Here is a 21,584-nt window from a genome sequence, read left to right as displayed (position 1 = left end):
AATATAGTTGTTTATTATCATTGTCAAGTATTTTGAACTACACATAATTATATGTGCTATACTTTTATAGGACAGTTTGTACAGTAGACTTATTCACACCAGTACCACCACAAAACATAAGCAATGTGTTGCACTACAACCTTGGTAGCCATGGTATCACTTTGCAGTTGGAATTTTTGAGTTCCATTGTAATCTTTAGAATCACCATGGTATACATGGTCTGCCATTAACCAGAGCATTGCTATGTGATGCATGACTGGACTTATATAAGATATATCCACTTTTTAACATTTTGGGGGACCAAAAGGGAAATAATCTGCATAGCAGTAGTATATATGAACAGAAGAAAATCAGTTAGGCTTTTGGTGTTATAAACCATACTAACACTGCATTCTGCTAAGCTGAAAAGCAGAAGGCTTCAGTTGTTGTCCAAACCACTACTGCTATTAATTCATGGTGTGATTTTTGAAAAGTTATCTTCTTTGTGACTCAGTTTCTTTACCAATTAAACAAGCATGATGGACTATATTAGTGCTTTTTAGACTTTTTGGACAACTATAGATACTTTTCAGACTCTGGTGAAAGCTCTAAATTCCTTCCCCAACATTTTATGTATAGTTTTTTTTTTAACCAGTTTCACTAAGGACCATTGGCAAATTTCATGTCAAAATCTCTGGTCTAGATGATCTCAGGGGTTCTTTCGAGCTCTACAATTCCAGAATGAAGTTGTTTGTTTCGCACAACCAACTTAGTGCACTTCTGTGTGACCAATAAAATAAGGCAGAAATGATGGTGTCCCATATTTCAGCTTCCATTGTGAAGTCTCTCTCTGTCTCTTGTCTCTCTCTTTGCTCAGTTTGGGGAAGGCCAGTTACCATATCACAAGGACACTCAGTAAGCCTGTGGAGAGGTCCACATACATATGGCCAAGTAGAAGGCTCTGGCCAGCAATCTGCTAGGAACTAAGACCCACTGACAACCACAGGAGTGCTCATAGAAGCAGATCTTTCATCCCTAGTCTATTCTTTGGAAGACTTCAGCCCTGACTGATAACTTGACTGCAATCTCATGAAATACCTAAGCCAGATTACTCTAAACTACTCCCAGATTCTGATCCTCTGAAACTGTGAGATAATAAATATTGTTTTAAGTTGCTAAATTTTAGGTAATTTGTTATGCAAAAATAGATAACTAAAACACACTTTCTCTATCCTCCCCTTCTCTGTCTCAGAGAACTTTAGAATCACTGGCAACATTTTACAAGTGAAATTAATTCAAACAATGTGATCTAATCCCCTTAATTTTATACTAGTAAAACCTGGCCAGGCACAGTGGCACACGCCTTTAATCCCAGCGGCTTGGGAGGCTTAGAGGAGAATTGGGAGTTCAAAGCCAGCCTCAGCAACTGCAAGGCACTAAGCAACTCAGTGAGATCCTGTCTCAAAATAAAATACAAAAAAGGGCTAGGGAATGTGCCCCAGCGATTAAGCGCACCTGAGATCAATCCTCAGTACCAAAAAAACCCTGAGAACCAGATGATTAAGTACTTGCCACAGTCATTCAGTTAATTAATGGAAGAGGTCAACACAAGAACCATAATATCTAGTATTATTTTTATACTCTCATGTTCCTATCTGTTCAATCCACTATTAGGGGATAGAAATATATATTAAAGTGTTATACTAAAATAGTACTATTGGTGTAATAAATTAAGACTGAGCCTACTTGTTCTGTCTTTTCTCCAGTTAACCACCTACTTCATTCATAAACTCTGTATCTGAATGAAGGGAGAAAATTAATGGATATTCATTAATATTGTTGATTTTGCTACTTGTGGATACGTCTGCTAAGAAGCTTTGATATGAAACGAGGCTATACTTTTATCACAAAATAAATTGTGGGATTATTAACATATATTAACTATACAAGTCATTTTGTTAATAATGTAAATAACTGTTTGATTAGTTACTACTTTCACTATTCCTCAATAGCTCTTTATTACCTATGAGTAAAATCCATGTTCCCTAAAGTGTAATACAACTTTCCAAGATAGGAGACTTCATTGCAGTCTCATCTCTCCCTACTTCCTACTTGAACTTGATGCTCCAGAAACACTAATTCCCATAAATACCTATCAGTACATCACTCAGCTTCCCCTAATGTACTATTTACCAGGAAGGGATGCAATTTCTTCTGAATTCCTTCACCATTCGTACCCCTGCCTCTAGCTGATTTATTTCTGCCTGCTTTTTGAGATGTGCTTTAAATGCCATGCCCTTTAAGAATCTTGCCCTGTCTGTCACAGATTCTCTTAACTGCCTTCCACTATGGTCTCCTAACACATCAACTTATCTTATCCCAGTAAGTACTTACTACATTCTACTAAAAATTGACTCATAGGTGTTGGTATCCCCAAGTGAGCTGAAATTTTTCCAATAGTGGATATTTACCATATTATATCTCCAAAACAGCACAGCATATACTCACTAAATATTTCAATAAATATTATTCTAATCACTGGAAAGAGCCACTGCAAATTTCAGAATATGAAGATGAAATTAAAACCTTCCACGATAAACAAAAGTTAAAAGAATTCGCAGCTAGAAAACCATCTCTTCAAAAAATCCTTGGCAAAACATTACAGGAAGAGGAAATGGAAAATAACATTGATAACCAACAATGGGAGGTAGGACAGTAAAGGGGGGAAAGTAGTCAAAGAGGATAACAAATCAGGTTTAGGAACATCAATAAACAAATATGGATAGAAGAACAAACCATATCTCAATAATAACCCTAAATGTTAATGGCTTAAACTCACCAATTAAGAGACACAGGCTAGTAGAATGGATCACAAAACAAGACCCAACAATATGCTGTCTACAGGAGACACATTTGATAGGAAAAGATGTACATAGACTGAAGGTGAAAGGTTGGGAAAAATCATATCACTCATATGGACCACGGAAACAAGCAGGAGTGTCCATACTCATATCTAATAAAATAGATTTCAAGCCAAAGCTAATCAAAAGGGATAAAGAAGGACACTTCATACTGCTCAAGGGAACCATACACCAACAAGACATAACAATCATAAATATATATGCCCCAAATAATGGTGCAGTTGTGTTTATCAAGCAAACTCTTCTCAAGTTCAAGAGTCTAATAGACCACCATACAATAATCATGGGAGACGTCAACTCACCTCTCTCACCACTCGACAGATCTTCCAAACAAAAGTTAAATAAGGAAACTATAGAACTCAATAACACAATTAACAACCTAAACTTAATTGACATATATAGACTATACCACCCAACATCAAGTTGCTACACTTTTTTCTCAGCAGCACATGGAACCTTCTCAAAAATAGACCATATACTATGTCACAGGGCAACTCTTAGACAATACAAAGAGGTAGAGATAATACCATGCATCTTGTCTGATCATAATGGAATGAAACTGAAAATCAATGATAAAAGAAGAAAGGAAAAATCAAGCATCACCTGGAGAATGAACAATAGGTTGCTGAGTGATCAATGGGTTTTAGAAGACATCAAGGAGGAAATTAAAAAATTCCTAGAGTTAAATGAAAACACAGACACAACATATCGGAATCTATGGGACACATTGAAAGCAGTTCTAAAAGGAAAATTCATTGCTTGGAGTTCATTCCTCAAAAAAAGAAAAAAACCAACAAATAAATGATCTCATACTTCATCTCAAAATCCTAGAAAAAGAAGAGCAAAACAACAGCAAAAGAAGTAGAAGGCAAGAAATAATTAAAATCAGAGCTGAAATTAATGAAATTGAAACAAAAGAAACAATTGAAAAAATTGACAAAACTAAAAGCTGGTTCTTTGAAAAAATAAATAAAATTGACAGACCCTTAGCCATGCTAACGAAGAGGAGAGAGAACCCAAGTTACTAGCATACGGGATGAAAAAGGCAATATCACAACAGACACTTCAGAAATACAGAAGATAATAAGAAAGTACTTTGAATCCTTATACTCCAATAAAATAGAAGATAGTGAAGGCATAGATAAATTCCTTGAGTCTTATGATCTGCCCAGATTGAGCCAGGAGGATATAGACAACCTAAACAGACCAATAACAATAGAGGAAACAGAAGAAACCATCAAAAGACTACCAACTAAGAAAAGCCCAGGACCGGATGGGTATACAGCAGAGTTTTACAAAACCTTTAAAGAGGAACTAACACCAATACTTTTCAAGCTATTTCAGGAAATAGAAAAAGAGGGAGAACTTCCAAATTCATTCTACGAGGCCAACATCACCCTGATTCCGAAACCAGACAAAGACACTTCAAAGAAAGAAAACTACAGACCAATATCTCTAATGAACCTTGACGCAAAAATCCTCAATAAAATTCTGGCAAATCGGATTCAAATACATATCAAAAAAATTATACACCATGATCAAGTAGGATTCATCCCTGGTATGCAAGGTTGGTTCAATATACGGAAATCAATAAATGTTATCCACCACATCAATAGACTTAAAAACAAGAACCATATGATCATCTCGATAGATGCAGAAAAAGCTTTCGACAAAGTACAGCATCCCTTTATGTTCAAAACTCTAGAAAAATTAGGGATAACTGGATCATACCTCAACATTGTAAAAGCAATCTATGATAAGCCACAGGCCAGCATCATTCTGAATGGAGAAAAATTGAAGGCATTCCCTCTAAGATCTGGTACAAGACAGGGATGCCCTCTCTCACCACTTCTGTTCAACATAGTCCTGGAAACACTGGCCAGAGCAATTAGGCAGACGAAAGAAATTAAAGGCATAAAAATAGGAAAAGAAGAACTTAAATTATCACTATTTGCAGATGATATGATTCTATACCTAGCAGACCCAAAAGGGTCCACAAAGAAGCTATTAGAGCTAATAAATGAATTCAGCAAAGTGGCAGGATATAAGATCAACACGCATAAATCAAAGGCATTCCTGTATATGAGCGACAAATCCTCTGAAACGGAAATGAGGACAACTACTCCATTCACAATATCCCCCAAAAAAATAAAATACTTGGGAATCAACCTAACAAAAGAGGTGAAAGATTTATACAATGAAAATTACAGAACCCTAAAGAAAGACATAGAAGAAGACCTTAGAAGATGGAAAAATATACCCTGCTCATGGATAGGCAGAACTAACATCATCAAAATGGCGATATTACCAAAAGTCCTATATAAGTTCAATGCAATGCCAATCAAAATCCCAACAGCATATCTTATAGAAATCGATAAAAGAATCATGAAATTCATATGGAATAATAAAAGACCCAGAATAGCAAAAACAATATTAAGCAGGAAGTGTGAATCAGGCGGTATAGCGATACCAGACTTCAAACTATACTACAGAGCAATAGTAACAAAAACAGCATGGTACTGGTACCAAAACAGGCGGGTGGACCAATGGTACAGAATAGAGGACACAGTAACCAATCCACAAAACTACAACTATCTTATTTTTGATAAAGGGGCTAAAAGCATGCAATGGAGGAAGGATAGCATCTTCAACAAATGGTGCTGGGAAAACTGGAAATCCATTTGCACCAAAATGAATCTGAATCCCTATCTCTCGCCATGCACAAAAGTTAACTCAAAATGGATCAAGGAGCTTGATATTAAATCAGAGACATGGCATCTGATAGAAGAAAAAGTTGGTTATGATCTACACGCTGTGGGATCGGGCTCCAAATTCCTCAATAGGACACCCATAGCGCTAGAGTTAACAAATAGAATCAACAAATGGGACTTACTCAAACTAAAAAGTTTTTTCTCAGCAAAAGAAACAATAAGAGAGATAAACAGGGAGCATACATCCTGGGAACAAATCTTTACTCCACACACTTCAGATAGAGCCCTAATAACCAGAATATACAAAGAACTCAAAAAATTAGACAATAAGATAACAAATAACCCAATCAATAAATGGGCCAAGGACCTGAACAGACACTTCTCAGAGGAGGACATACAATCAATCAACACGTACATGAAAAAATGCTCACCATCGCTAGCAGTCAGAGAAATGCAAATCAAAACTACCCTAAGATACCATCTCACTCCAGTAAGACTGGCAGCCATTAGGAAGTCAAACAACAATAAGTGCTGGAGAGGATGCGGGGAAAAGGGCACTCTTGTTCATTGCTGGTGGGACTGCAAATTGGTGCAGCCAATTTGGAAAGCAGTATGGAGATTTCTTGGAAAGCTGGGAATGGAACCACCATTCGACCCAGCTATTCCCCTTCTCAGTCTATTCCCTAAAGCCCTAACAAGAGCATGCTACAGGGACACTGCTACATCGATGTTCATAGCAGCTCAATTCACGATAGCAAGACTGTGGAACCAGCCTAGATGCCCTTCAATAGATGAATGGATAAAAAAAATGTGGCATTTATATACTATGGAGTATTATTCTGCATTAAAAAATGACAAAATCATAGAATTTGGAGGGAAATGGATGGCATTAGAGCAGATTATGCTAAGTGAAGCTAGTCAATCTTTAAAAAACAAATACCAAATGACTCCTTTGATATAAGGGGAGTAAACAAGGACAGGGTAGGGACGAAGAGCTTGAGAAGAAGATTTACATTAAACAGGGATGAGAGGTGGGAGGGAAAGGGAGTGAGAAGGGAAATTGCATGGAAATGGAAGGCGATCCTCAGGGATATACAAAATGTCATACAAGAGGAAAGGAGGGGTAAGACAAGATAATACAAATGGAAGAAATGATTTACAGTAGAAGGGGTAGAGAGAGAAAAAGGGAGGGGAGGGGAGGGGAGGGGAGGGGGGATAGTAGAGAATAGGACAGACAGCAGAATACATCAGACACTAGAAAGGCAATATGTCAATCAATGGAAGGGTAACTGATGTGATACAGCAATTTGTATACGGGGTAAAAGGGGGAGTTCATAATCCACGTGAATCAAACCGTGTAATATGATGTATTAAGAACTATGTAATGTTATGAACGACCAATAAAAAAAAAGAATATGAACTTTCTAAGGTTATTTTTAAGAAACTGGAATAACATAATATCAAGCAGGTCTCAAATAATACATATATCTAGTATTCAGAAACATTAAACAATATCTATCATATGATTTACCTAGAACTACATTTGAAAATTCTCAAAATTGAAATACAGATAGACTGTGCCTTAACTCATCATTTTTATTCTATTTCTTTTCCCTCTTTATTTTCATTGGGCATGGTCCTAAAAGGATTAGAAATAAATAGAGAAAATAATAATAATGGACAAGAGAAATAACCAATTGCCAGTAAACTATTCAACCTATCCTTCAGAAGTGCTGGTTGGAACAAACACACTGCTATTTGTTTTATTGTTTTGTGTTTGTTCCATTTGAAGTTCATGACCTTGAGAAAGAAACTATCTGGATGTACTCCTAAAATTCACTGATTTATTCTCTGAAATTAAATTGCATCTATGTATACATTCTATAATAATTATACAGACAATTACTAATGGGTAGAAGTACAAATATTTTCATAAATGTCATAAATGTGCCTAAAACACAACCAAAATAACTTCTGCAGCATCTTTAGCAATTTGTAAGCAAAATAAACTGAAGGTTGCTACGCCAACTCAGGGGGAGACAGATGGAGATGTTTTATACAAGGAAAATTGGAGTGAAGCATTTATTTAATACAAGAAGATAGTGCCAAGTACTTATTGGATCATAATACAAAAAACTTTTATCTGTTTATACTTATTCAGCTGCAAATTATCCCAATGCATGGTACAAATTATTATGTGATGTTTTAATAGCACCAGTGACAGTGTAGTGATACATGTGATGATAACTAAAAGTATGCTTTGGAATTAAATCTTCTTGGGTTGACATCCAACTCTGACAACTACTACCTATGTAACCTAGAGCAAGTTACTTAAATCCATGAACCAATGTTTCCCCATCTGCAAAATGAGCATAAATCTGCCAACTTTACATGCACTCTATGAAGATTAAATTAGATAGTGTATATGAAGTGTTTTGCACAAATACAGGTACACAGAAAATCCACTTATACTAGTAATTTTTGTTGCTATTTTAAAATAATATTCATGACTATGTTTTCATTGAAGAAAGATATTGCTTTAAAATGTCTCACTTTTCCCCTTCAAAGTGTCTTAGTAACTCTTCTCAAAAGAATAAATAGAAATGGCCAACAAATAAAAAAAAATGTTCAGCATCATTAACAATTAGGGAAATAAATGCAAAACTACACTGGCATTTCATCTCACACCAGTCAGAGTGGCAGTCATCAAGAATACAAATTATAATAAGTGCTGGACAGGATATGAAGAAAAGGAATACTTTTACACTGTTGATGATATTGCAAATGAGTACAACCACTGTGGAAATAAGTACTGAGATTCCTCAAAAGACTTTCATACTGGTGGAAGCACTATATGACCATGCTACACCACTCCTCAGTATTTATCCTAAAGAATTATTCATCATACTATGATGATACTGCATATTAATGTTTATAGCACAATTCACAATAGCCAAGCTATGGAACCAGACTAGGTGTCCATCAATGGATGATTGGATAAAGAAAATGTGGTATATATGTACAATAGAGTTTTATTCAACCTAAGTAAAAATGAAATTGTGTCATTTACAGGAAAATGCATAGAACTAGAGACCATTGTGTTAAGTGAAATAAACCAAACTCAGAAAATCAGGGTCATATGCTTTCTCTCATATGTGGAAGCTGGAGAGGAAAAAGAAAAAGAAAGGTGTGGATGGGGGAGCTCATGAAAACCAAAGGGCGATCAATAGAGACAAAGGACCAGAGGATAAGAGAGGGGAGGGATGGGGAAAGTGCTGGAAAGTGACATTAGCCAAATTATATTGTTATACTGTGTGCATGTACAAATATGTAACAACAGATCCCACCATTATGTACAATAATGCACTGATAAAAACTTGGGGGAAAATAAAGAAAAAAAAAGTGTGTCTTAGTTATAAATATTGAAAGGTTTAAATCGATATTCTGTATATAAACTTCTTGTTTTTAATGTATGATATTAATCACCCAGTGAATTCATCAAACCTATTATTCAACATCTATGCTGTAAATTAATGACCCATACAAATACTTCTGGAAAACAGTCGTTGCACTCAAAAGATTTTTATTTGATCAACTGAATCATCACCAAGTTTTAAGCACCAGTCTTTCTTAATTAAAATAAATAACACCTAAACAGGAGGCAAAACAGGACTTTGTCTAATTTTTAAACTAGAGTTGATATACTAGTGAACTTATTAAACTGGTAAATTTCCTGAAAGCCTGTTTTTCTTCCAAGAAATAAATTATTAGTGTGATTATAAGCTTATAGCAGGAGGTATTTTGAGAAATAATTATTATGGAATATAATATTCCATACCAGTTTTACTACTGGCAAGTATTTTCAAAGGATTAACCACTATTTAGCCATATACTTATATTCAGGCACTCAATAAAAACGTTCCCAATTGTATGTTATACAATTTTACATGGACTAAATTGGAAAATTTATGTCAAGAGTAACAAACAAAATTTATTTCTACACAGTTCACTAATTTTAATGCTAATATTAATGTGAGTGCCTGATGAACTATTAAATAGTACTTTAAAACATCATAAATATTAAAGTTTACTTAATAGTCATGATACAGATTATGCTCATTTCCTTTGGGATGTATAATTTTTTCAATATCTGAACAATTTCAAGGCAGTTAAGAGAAAATTTGAAGATCAAATTTGGCCAGAATCTTTCCAAATTCCAATTAAACAACCAAAATAATTTTATAGTGCATTATTTATACAAGAGAGTGAGCCTACTTTCTCAGAAACAGTTCAGTAGTCTTATCTACGTGGAAAAGCACCTCATTTCTTTGCCAGCATCATGAATTAGAGGGAGTAAAACTCCGTGCAGCTGTTTGGCTACTGATAGAGTTATGTAGTCAAGATAGGTGGTCTAACACTTTTGGTAGTAAAAATTTGCCTTATCTTAAAGAATGCAACAGATAACCGCCATAATTTTGTCCTTAAATACTGACCATGAGTCTGAAAACCATTATTTCTTTCACTTCTTAGCAACTGTTATGGGGTAAAAAATCCCCTATAATGATAATGCAGTTTTGAAAGTGATTATTTGTGAACAGTTACCAAAGGTTGGTTATCAAAGATTGAAAAGGCACTAAAAAGAAAAATGTGCAGTTATTCAAGAAAAAAATAAAGCTATCTATATTATCCCAATTAGCAGAACTTTAATTATGCCTTCAAAATTAGTTACTCTTTAAAGAAAAGACATCATATAAAACTTTGAAAGATTAATGACCGCTTTTTCAATTCTTTCATTAATTCAACAAAAAGTCATTGATCCTCCTTTTGCCACACTGAAGAAATTGTGCATCTGTTTTTTTAGAGAAGTGGCAGTTTAGTTGGGGTATATATGAGGATATATGAGCTGCTGGCATTAAAACAAATTAAGAGTGGGTTCACCAACTTTCTATTTTTCCCCAGTTCTCTGTCCCCACATATATGCCCTTTTTCCTTTCAGTGCTGATCATAAAGTCCAGGATCAATTTTGTTAGGAGGCAGATTCTATTCCTATGACCAATACCAATTATGAATTTTTTCCACATATATATGTACACATGTTTGTGTGGTTTTGTTGTTTGCTTATTTATTCATTTGTTTTGGTACCAGGGATTGATCATCCCAAGGGTGTTTAAGCACTGAATCACATCTCCCGCCCTTTTTATTTATTTTTATTTATTTATTTATTTTTTGAGACAGAGTCTTACTAAATTGCTGAGGATGGCCTTGAATTTGAAATCCTCTTTCCTCAGCCTTCCAAAGTACTGGGATTACAGGTGTGGGCCATCACACTCAGCTCTGCATTTGTTTTGATATGCATAGATTAGTTGACAATCAGGTAGGAATAAGAATGGATATTGAGGAGGGCCACAATTCTTCAAGGATTTGTCTTCACCTTGCCCTCCTGCCAATCATCCTTCCAGTGTCAACACATCTTCTAAAATAAAACAATTTTTCTACTTGTCCCTTGAAATTATCTAGAAATACATTAAATCAAATTGGTACTGGAGGCCTTTTTTTTTTTTAATGATAGAGAATAAGAGGGAAATGAGATATGTTTTTCCTTTACTTCAGTAAGACTTTTAATTCTTATCCACATTAAATTTTCTTGATAATTTAGAAATGTATTTCCTATTTTTAACTAATTTTAAATGTATAATAAACTAAAGGAGAAATATATTGAGTGACTATGAATCTTTCTGCCTTCTTCCACCTCTGCTCTTGGGCTAATTGCTGCATGTTCTACCATGGAGAGATAGAAGAAAGAATAAACTATGGTGTTTATCCATTCTAGTGGTGGTGCCAAATGCAAACAGAAAGAACCACAAACAAGGCAAATGTATTCTATATGGAAAGTAAAGCAACAAAGGCACAGAAGATGATAAGAACAGTACTGGTTTTGTCTCTATTTAAAATATAAAATGAGTGACCTTCTCAAGGAATGTTGAAATAAAAATTAACAATCGTTCCATCAGGTTATATTAAATATTAAATTTCTAAGTAGATTTTGGGCAGTAAATGAAATTTGTTCTTTACTGTTGAAATAACTACAACTTTTGTTCAAACTGTTTTTTTGAAAAGTAAAACAAAATTTATGGTTGATATGATAAGAATTTTTCAATGATATTGGAATCCTGAGACATTTTTAGGTTTTTGTCAGTTTACAGGTTGCCCAAATAATAGTTATTGGGCATCATATTAGGAGAATGGTACTATGAAGCTGTTCTGAACAGACTAAGAAAAGACTTTGAATCAGGCTTAACTCCCACTATAAATCTTTGGTTTTCAACTAGCATCCATGCCCAAAATATCACTTTGATAGTCCAAACTCAAAATTCCTGATTTTGGCATAACTCTTTAGTTATGCTTAGTTAACTTAAGCTTAAAATATTGGTTCAGGTCAACTTTTAGCATTTTTATTTGGATCAAACAATGGAGTGGCAGCTTGATTTAGTTATTGACTACACCAAAGATAGACTCCAAGACTATAGCTCTCAAATTGTAATTTAATGAAATTTAAATGTTCTACCCACACCAGGGGTTGGCAGCTGGGGAGTAAGAGGAGTGTCCTGATATCAAATGTGTTTGGAAAACCATGTTTACACTTTTCCTAGAATTTTGCAATTCACATTAGTGTAGTTGTAGTTTAGGGTCACAGAAGTTCTGCTAAAAGACCTGTTCAACGTTATTTAACTTAATATTTACCAGTCAGCGAGGCATGACTGAAGCACAGTTTCCATGCCACTGTGTTTCAAGAAAACACCATTAATATCTCAAGGGACATTAGAGTTCTAAGAAATATGGTTTGGAAACACTGCCTTAAGAAAAAATATTCAGGCTCAGTTGAGTCTGTATTTGGCTGCATATAATTTTCTCAAAATTATCCACAATTACATTTAAAATTAAAATAGATAAAATGGGAAATATTATAATAGAACATGAAATATATTGTGTTTAAATATTTCTCACTGCTCTCTTATTACATTAATCATAAAAATAAATTCAGTTTCAGAATAGTTCAGGTAAAGAAGCAAAGATTATTACAGTTTTATGCACAAAATTAACAGATTCAAACCTCTTATTTCAGTGCTATGATAATCTACTAACATTTCAATCCCTTTGTACACTATTACTAAAATTTCTAGTTAAGTTTCTTTTATCTTGATTTATTTTATCAGCCTTATCAATCCAATGCATTTCATTGTCCTCATTCCTTAAGTGAATCAAAAAAAAAAAAAAGTAAAGCTCTAGTTAATGAGAATCCTTTATACTTCACATTAAGTTTATAGAGGATTCCAAACCATTAATTTTTTTAAAGAGAGAGAAAGAGAGAATTTTTATATATATATTTATTTATTTTAGTTTTTGGCGGACACAACATCTTTGTTTGTATGTGGTGCTGAGGATCGAACCCGGGCCGCACCCATGCCAGGCAAGCACGTTACCGCTTGAGCCACATCCCCAGCCCTCCAATCCATTAATTTTTATATAAAGTCTTTTTTCCTTTCCCATTTTTCTCTTTTCCCTCTTATTCACAAATATGTTTTTTATTTATTCTTATATAGACACTACCTATCAAGTATTCCCAACCACTCCAGTAAAAAAATTTATTAGAGCAACTGGAGAATCTGTAGATGCAACCCTCCCCAATATATATCAAGCTTTCTCCCTTTAAGAATGATGTTGCCTACCTAAAATGAGTCCTGGATAATTTCCCTCTCTTCATTTTCACTGTAACAAACACATTCATAGACATAACTAAGGAACTTAAATGGCATTTTCTTTGTTAGTGAATTTGATATGGCTTTTCTACTTAAGTCCTTATTTAACCTCAAAAGCATATATGAAACTTGGTCAAGAAAGAGTTAAATATTTAGTGACTCTTCAACATGGCATTTCAAATCATGTGGGAGGCAGGGGATTTTTCTTTTTCAACCTCTTTTGGGTGTAGGAAGTTTGGATATGGTTTGGAGAAGAGAGTAAATCATATCGAAGCCTAATTTCATCTAACAAACATTCTTTCATCTTCTGTGTTACTTATGTATACACATATCCTGCCTTTTCTTCTATATGCCATATGTGAAATTTAAATAGAGAAAACTGTCATATTCCAATAGTGATGTTATGGGAGTGCTTCCAAAAATAGATAGAAAAGAAAATAAAGAAAACTTTGCTTCGTGTTATGCATCCCAATCGTACAAAGAGAGCAAGGTTCTATAATCATATCCTTTTCACTGATATGGATAGACCCTCTAAACTTGTGGTTCTCTCCCCCCATGGGTTTTCTAGGTTAGAAATTGTTTCTTTAAACCTCTGCCATTGAACTAAGTGGGGTGGCTGTGAGAGAAGCCTAACTTGGAGGTATCTGGGTTCATAGTCAGAAGTGGCTTACTATGTGCCAAGAAAGCTGGCATTGATGCCTGTCATATCATGAGACTAGCACTTGCTGCTAAAGCAACCTTCTTATATAGTAGCTACAGAGCTGTCATCACATGCATTTCTAAGCAAGTTTACCAAATGTTGAAGCCACTAAGATTTGTCAGAGAGGTCAAAAAAGCCCAGAAGAACTCCCTCAGTGCACAATTCAGAGATTCCAAGATTAAGCCTATTCCAAAATCCTCTAAAGTGCAAGTTAATTCTGAAGCCCTCTAAGGTTTCTAAAATATTCCCAGGACCCCTGAGAGAATTCCGGCTGAATTAGAATTATTGGTCCCTTTATGAGTGATTTGCAAGCTTAGCTGTGCATTAAAATCACTGGAGAACAAAGTCTGATTCATGGGTCCTCCCTGCCTTCATGAGATCCTGATTTAATTGAGCTATGGTTTCCCCAGTAATTAATGTGATCCTCTTAGTTCAGTAGTTTTCAGCCTTGGCTGCATGTCAAAGTTATCTAGGGAGTTTAAGATTCCTGAAACTCGGACTATATCTGTATCAATTTAATGAGAATCTTTGGGGGTGGAATCTCGCATCAAAACTGTTTTAAAGGTCCCCAGCTGATTATATTTAGCCAAGTTTGAGAATTAGAAAAATCTACAAAAGGCAGCTCCTCCTATATATCTAACAACCGGCTTCTTCTATTATCTCCAATTCAGTTGGGCCTCTGAATGCACAAAAACTATAGCTAAAGAATCGTTACACAGCTGAGTCACAGAGATCAGATGCTCTGGTTTGATACAGAAACAACAGTGATATAGAAATGGTCAGTTCAGATGAAGGTTTAAGAGATGATAATGGCAATAAATGAAGTTATTATTATTTAGGAAATGCCAGACACTTATCACAGCCAAAAAAGGAAGATTATAAAACAAAATATAAGATGTAATAGTACAGTTTCAAAGAACAGCTAATATTTCCAAATCTTCTTCCCAGCAATTTATGCATCTTCTATAATTTAGAGACTTGACAAGTTATATATGGGAATTCAGGTCATCAGTTCTATAGGATTCCATCTTGTCAATAATTTCTAGGATTGTCTTTCATAGATATGTTCCATAGAGCTCCACAGATACATTTATTATCATTTTTAAAAATATTCTTCAGTTGTAGATGAATGCCTTAATTTTATTTATTTATTTTTATGTGGTGCTAAGAATCAAACCCAGTGCCTACTATATGCTAGGCAAGTGCTCTACCACTGAGCCAAAATCCCAGCCCATTTATTATCATTTTTGAAACGCAGAAATTATCTTTATATTGTTTTTTATTTTGCTATGTAAGTTATTATTCTTTAGACAACTTGCTAAATTCTGTTTGAAACACAAGCAAATTTATCTTTTCCATACTTAGAGTGACTAGGTATATATTTCATAGCTACTAGCAGCAATTATTGTTGAATAGGAGCCTATCCAAAGAATTGTTGACAACTAAAGTTACTGAAGCTTTTGTGGCCAAAGTCAAATCCAATAATACTGTGTTTATTTGCTTTTCGCCAATTGTTAGGCCATATCCCATCACAGTCTAACAATCCAAAAGAGAATATTGCCAAATCATTGGCCAGTTTTCAGAATGGCTAACCCTTTTCTTGCGATGGAGCTAACAATGCTCAATGATATCCATGGAAGACATGATTTCTCTTGGATCAGTGGTTTATGACAATTAAGGATTTTTTCTATTTACTATTGTGAAAGGAACAAAATTTTTTATTAATTAGATATCAAAAGAAAGAAGATTATCTTGAAGGATTGGGCTCTCTGTTCCACATCTGTCTTTCAGGGCAGTTGATGGACACCCAGCACACTGCTGCCATCTCTCATACAGCACTTCAATTCCCAACTAAAACAGCAGTATTATTTTTGTCAGGTGTGGAATGATTGACTCTGTCTGCTGATGATTCAATAATTATCTAGATTCACCCTCTGTATCTGTCTCAACAGAAGTAGAAGCATTGACTATTCTTTCCAGTTCCTTTATGATGTTATCAATTTTGTCCTCTGTAGAGAACACAAATGTACTTTTTGAAGGGACATTTTATGCTTTTAGTATACTTACTATTTGCTCAAGTTAGGTTCCAATTTTATCACTGAGAAATCTACCCAAAGGCTAAATGTGGAAGCACCAGAAAGAACAAGTAGAGAGAAAAGGGTTTTGCCTCCTGGTTAGGAGCAGTGTGCAATTCCTTAGGACCAGTTCTTTGGTAACAGATGTTTTCCCTCAAGAGTCAGAAATAAGGTCCAACTTTTCTTAGCCTTTCATGAGTTCCCCCATCTACACAATTAATTCTTGCTCATATGTCTAAAAATATAAGTCTTATTTCTGGTCAGTTCCTTGGTACATGCTTTCTGCAGTGTGTTCATTGTAAACTAAATTTGAATTATTTGATAAGATGACACTATAACTAAGGTAAGACTGAAGTAAGTGAAATCTTCACAATCCAGGGTAGCTTTAGTAATTTTTCAAGTTCCTTAAAGATATGAGACATAGTAATCACATCTACCTCTCCAAACACTTCCCTCTTCACCTCCCCACTCTTCCTCCACCTATCCCAGCCTAACTTCTTCTAGAAGCAAGAACATACAACCAGATCTTTCCCCTCTCCTGCTAATGCCAATCCATATTTACCAATATCACATTCCTAAGGACTGATGATATGGCTTAGTGGTAAAGCACTTGCCTAGCATGCACAAGTCCCTGGATTCAATTCTCAGAACTCTACCAAAATAGTTTTATGTGAGAGCTGTGCTTCTGTTTGTAGAACTAAGCATCTCTCTAAGTGCTATTAACATCCCAAGTCATTTCCCTTTCATTCAAAGAAATCTTTTGAGAATGGATTGGGATTTTCTTATGGTAACAAAGAACAATTAATGTTTTATATAGCTGGCATCTTACTTTTCATACAAAAGGGTTTTTTATCTATGATATTAAAATATATATCATGGACCCCTAAAGAAGTTCAACACCAGTTAAAAATTTTAAGGCATAAAAATATGAAAAATGATATTTAAAATTTAATTCTGATATTCACTAGTTACACAAGTCTGGCACATCAGAATCTAGTAGACAATCCAATTATCTTTAACTCTCATTTCAACAAAAACAAGAAAGGAAAATCTTTTGTTCATTTGTTCATTCATTCGTTAATTATTGAAGGTGCTAAACAATCCAGATTTTGGAATTTCAAGTTTCTCATCCTCTTGAGTTATTTTAAACAAATTCTCCTAGGCATTTCCCTTGTATCTATCTTTCCTAATAGAATAGCTTCAATAGCACCTTGTGAACTTGCATGTTCATGTATAGACATTCACTCTTAAAATGAGTAGGGCTGCCTCTTAGATAATAGGAAATAGCTATCAGAATTATCTTCTGTAAATTATTCTCCACAGATTCTTCATTGAATTATCTCATTCTGTATCTTAGTATTTCCTATATACAAAATTATCTTAGCCTACTTAATTTTGAAGAAACCTTATTAACTCCTTTTCCAATTAGATAGCAGGGCGATTTGACAATGATTTAGGGTTTGCTTAAAGAAATTCTGATGAAGATTTCTCTTTCCAGGAGAATTTACCATCTCAAAAAAGTATACTACATATATAGACTTGTAAAAAGCTTGAAGGTGAATATTATTTACATAATGTAAGTCATGTCTTTTTAATACATTGATATTGTGACATTCTAATGTATAATGACATACAATAACTTTTTTCCTTTCTTTTTACTGTTGAACTAGTGTTAGAGGAGAAATGAATTACCAAAATAGCATTATGATACTCAAAGTTACCAAATTGTATTTCAAACTATAGAATACTTCTAGTATTTTGGGTATGTATGTATGTACACATATATATGTACATGTATGTATTTTAAGAAATTTTAACACAAAATAAAATTTACATGTATGAATACATTCTAATTGAAAATATTTTTGACGCCAAATAATCATACATCTTATTCATTTTCCACTAAATTTTACATCCTACTGTTCACTTTTTCATTATTTGGTAAAACATTCAAAAGGAATTAGAGTATAGAAGAGTTCTACAGTTTATTACTACCATTTGAAATTAGATCTGGCAACAAATCTTGTCATTGAGATAATATTCACTTTCATCTCATTCATTGTGGGTGATAGTTATACAATGGCTACTTACATTTCTTTACATTCATGCAATATGCTCTGTGGTTGAGGACAGACTAGGCTATAAGAACTAGAAGGTATGTTGGAGAACATATCCCATGTTTTACAGATGAAATTAGAAAAACTGAAAAGTCATTCACAGAAGGGCACAGGAACCATGTGTTATAACTTCCATCTGAGCTCTGGCTTTCTACCAGATTCCATTATCCATTAAATCTCAATATTTTTTAAATAAACTGATGATAAACCAAATTTTATTGCTCACATAGAAATTAATATCCATAAAACTTCCTCTGAATAGTCATTTCCTTAACTAAACTTCAGTATAATCAGAACAATCTTCTAGAATTAACATGATACCTTTGTTAATAGCAATAATAATAACAAAACCATAATTGTTCACAGCCCATCAAAATGGCCTTAACATTCTGTATCAATTATAGTTAAAGATCCTCTTGTTTTCATATTGTAAGCATAATTCTCCCAAATTCTCATTTGTTTATTGATTAGTTTAGAAGTCTAAAAGACATTTAGTAAAAAGGAAACAAAAGTTTTAAGTAATTACTATGAGTCTGGCACTGTGCTAGGCACATGATCACACCACCATCCTCATGCATTATTTTTTTCAACTGACTTTAACACACCTAACATGTATAATATTAACATTTTTCAAGTCCTGATAATACCACCAAAGCTAATTTTCAGTGAGGAATTTAAAATCCATAAGGTAAATGTTGAAGTATGGTTTACAATATTTTCAATATTTTATTGAAATTGGTTATTAATCATAAAAATTCAATCCTGAAAAAAGATTCAATCCTGATATTTTAATATGAAAATAACAACTTATTCTTAGGGAAAATGTAAGGCTTTTCAATTATAAATGATGAAAATAATATCTATTTCAACTTTTATTTACTGACATTTCTGTTTCTCTTAAAACAACATAGAGCTTATATGACACAGTAGATTTACATAAAGAAAATGTCAGAAAGAAACTATTTTTATGCCTAGATGGATAAGTAAGCAATCTAACACTAACTCATTATAACATGAATGCATGAGGATGCCACAGATTCCCTTCAGTTTTGCAATTATACACAACTGAACAAAAATGCATTTTTGAACACAGATTAAGTATTCTGCATCATGGAAATATTCTTTCAAAGAAAACTATAAAAATAAATAAATTCTCTCTTTCTCAAACTGGTGATTCGTACTTTGGTAAGCATTTACATAGAAGTATGTGAAAACTCTTAAAAAGCTTTGCTAGGGAAAAAAATCACATTTCAATGTGAATGATACTATTTACATCTTGCTTAACTTAAGAGCATTTTAAGGACATGGAGTATGTGTTTTACAGTTGACTTATTTATGAGTTTCAACTATAGTATTAGTAAACTTGCTCTGTTCCAAGATATATTTTTAGGAACATGGTTCACACAATCCTAATTTACAGAAATTAGAAAGCAATATTGCATTTAATTATTATTTCACAAGTAAAGGAAACTGAGAAAGCTTATCACCTGAAAATTTATCCTTTAACACATTGTCAAGGGCTATAAACAGCACTTTAAATAAAGGACATTACTTACTGTAATTGTTCTTCATCTCTTGGGTCCCTTTTACTTTGCCTCGTTTATCAATCCTCAGATACCACTGTGTTCGACAGAAAAGTCTTCTCACTCTTATATCCCCTCCTTCCATGTAATCATAACTTCTGGTATGTCGCTCGGGACTGGAGCAGTTCACATTTGTGGCCATTTGCTCTGGAGTCATGTCATTGCAAGCTAAAGATAAAGTGCCCACTAGACAGATAATGTGAAAGCATGATGTGTAGAGCAAGGTTGGCAGGATCCATGTCAGTATCCATTTGTGCATTATAGTGTAGTGCTCCGGGTGTTCATGAATAACATAATGAAAAGTAAAATCCTGAGTTGATTGTTACTCCTAGGTCATTGACCTCTTCCTATCTGTTAATTATATAGACTTATTTAAGAAAGAGTAGTTGCTCTTTCCAAATTGTTACCCTTATCCTTTTAGTTTCTGATAACAATACAGGATCCTCCTTAAATAACTCTGTGTTGATAAATCCTTATAAAAACAGGTTGTAATATGCCCAGTTGCTGTGGTGCTGTTTGCTACTTGACTTCTGTTTGCAATGAGAGATTAAGAATGGGGAGGGAAGGAGAAAGGAAGATAAAAAAAATCGTGTTATAAATTTCAGAGAGTAAATAGGATTATAGCATGCAGTTTAGTTTATACTTTGAAGATACATTTAAGACAGATTTAATAGAGAGTGTCAACAGCTTTACCACTCTATATGCAGATTTATAAAAGTTATATATGAATAGAAACAAATCAGAACATGACTAGACCATTCATTTCAGTCACTATTTTATAAGAAACACTCTGCAACCAGAGTTATTGATTTAAATCAAGTTCTGCAATTACTGTTAACAAAGTATAAAGGCTTTTCCTGCATTTCTTCATTATATGCTTTTACATTTATGATTAATCAATAATTTTCTCCTGAACTGCCCACATTTTTCAAGTTAAATGTCAGGATTTCTCTGGAGAGCTTCAACTTTATGTAAGTTCTACAACATAATAACTATAGATATTTTTTACATGGTTCAAAAATCTGGTAACTTTTACCTTCCCCCTCAATACCGTAACCAGAGAAAGAGATAAAGTTCTAGAAAACATTCAGAATTGTTTTTAAAGACAAATAACAGTAACTTACTTGTTCTGTTTATAACAGCTGGATACACAAGAATTCCATGTCTGTTGTCTGCCTTGTGCAACTTGAGCCTCTCTACTGTAGCTACAAACTATTTCTCAGCTGAGAAATCCTCCAGCAGAATCATAATTGTTTCCATAAATCAACAGGCAAGAGGATTTTCTCTGTGTGTGTGAGCGCGTGTGTGCTTGTGTGTGTGGAGCCTTTTATTCAGGGCTTTTCGATAAATACCTTTGCTGACCTCATTGGAAGCAATTAAAACTTAACCAGTGAGCTGTTAGTTGAATGCAACAGCAAGAATAGAAGGAGGCTTGTATAATATTCAATGGTCATGAGAGGGAGCTATGAACGTGCTTAAATCTACAAGTGGGTATCTACTTTGTAGAAACAGATCTCTGATTCTGAAGCAGTTAGGAGGGGAAAGGAAAATGTAGACCTTCTTTACAGCACAGCATTTACATAGATTTTGGAAAATATTTCCTTGAACATATATGAAAGGGGTTTTGACTAGTTACAAAATCTTTTCTACAGCTTTATGATGTATATATTTCTTCTATTACTCTTTTGTGTTCAAATGTCAGAACAAAACTAATGTGTGTTAACTCCAATCTTAGTCTCTT

At 34.1% G+C, this 21,584-nt stretch overlaps 1 protein-coding gene across 1 annotated transcript in view; it reads right to left on the bottom strand.

Moving 5' to 3' along the window:
* The window catches only part of Fgf7 (fibroblast growth factor 7), a 60,799-nt gene extending 39,660 nt beyond the window's left edge, over positions 1–21,139 (bottom strand). The window contains exons 1-2 of the mRNA XM_026391751.2: positions 20,968–21,139; positions 19,817–20,373 (exon numbers count right to left, since the gene is read on the bottom strand). Of these exons, the coding sequence (XP_026247536.1) occupies positions 19,817–20,102 (286 nt within the window). The 5' untranslated portion in view covers positions 20,103–20,373; positions 20,968–21,139. The remainder of the gene's footprint in view (positions 1–19,816; positions 20,374–20,967) is intronic.
* Positions 21,140–21,584: the final 445 nt, after the last annotated feature.

This window comes from Urocitellus parryii, chromosome 6 (genome assembly GCF_045843805.1).
Source record: "Urocitellus parryii isolate mUroPar1 chromosome 6, mUroPar1.hap1, whole genome shotgun sequence".
NCBI classification, from domain to species: domain Eukaryota; kingdom Metazoa; phylum Chordata; class Mammalia; order Rodentia; family Sciuridae; genus Urocitellus; species Urocitellus parryii.
This window is presented reverse-complemented; position numbering and strand designations above follow the sequence as displayed.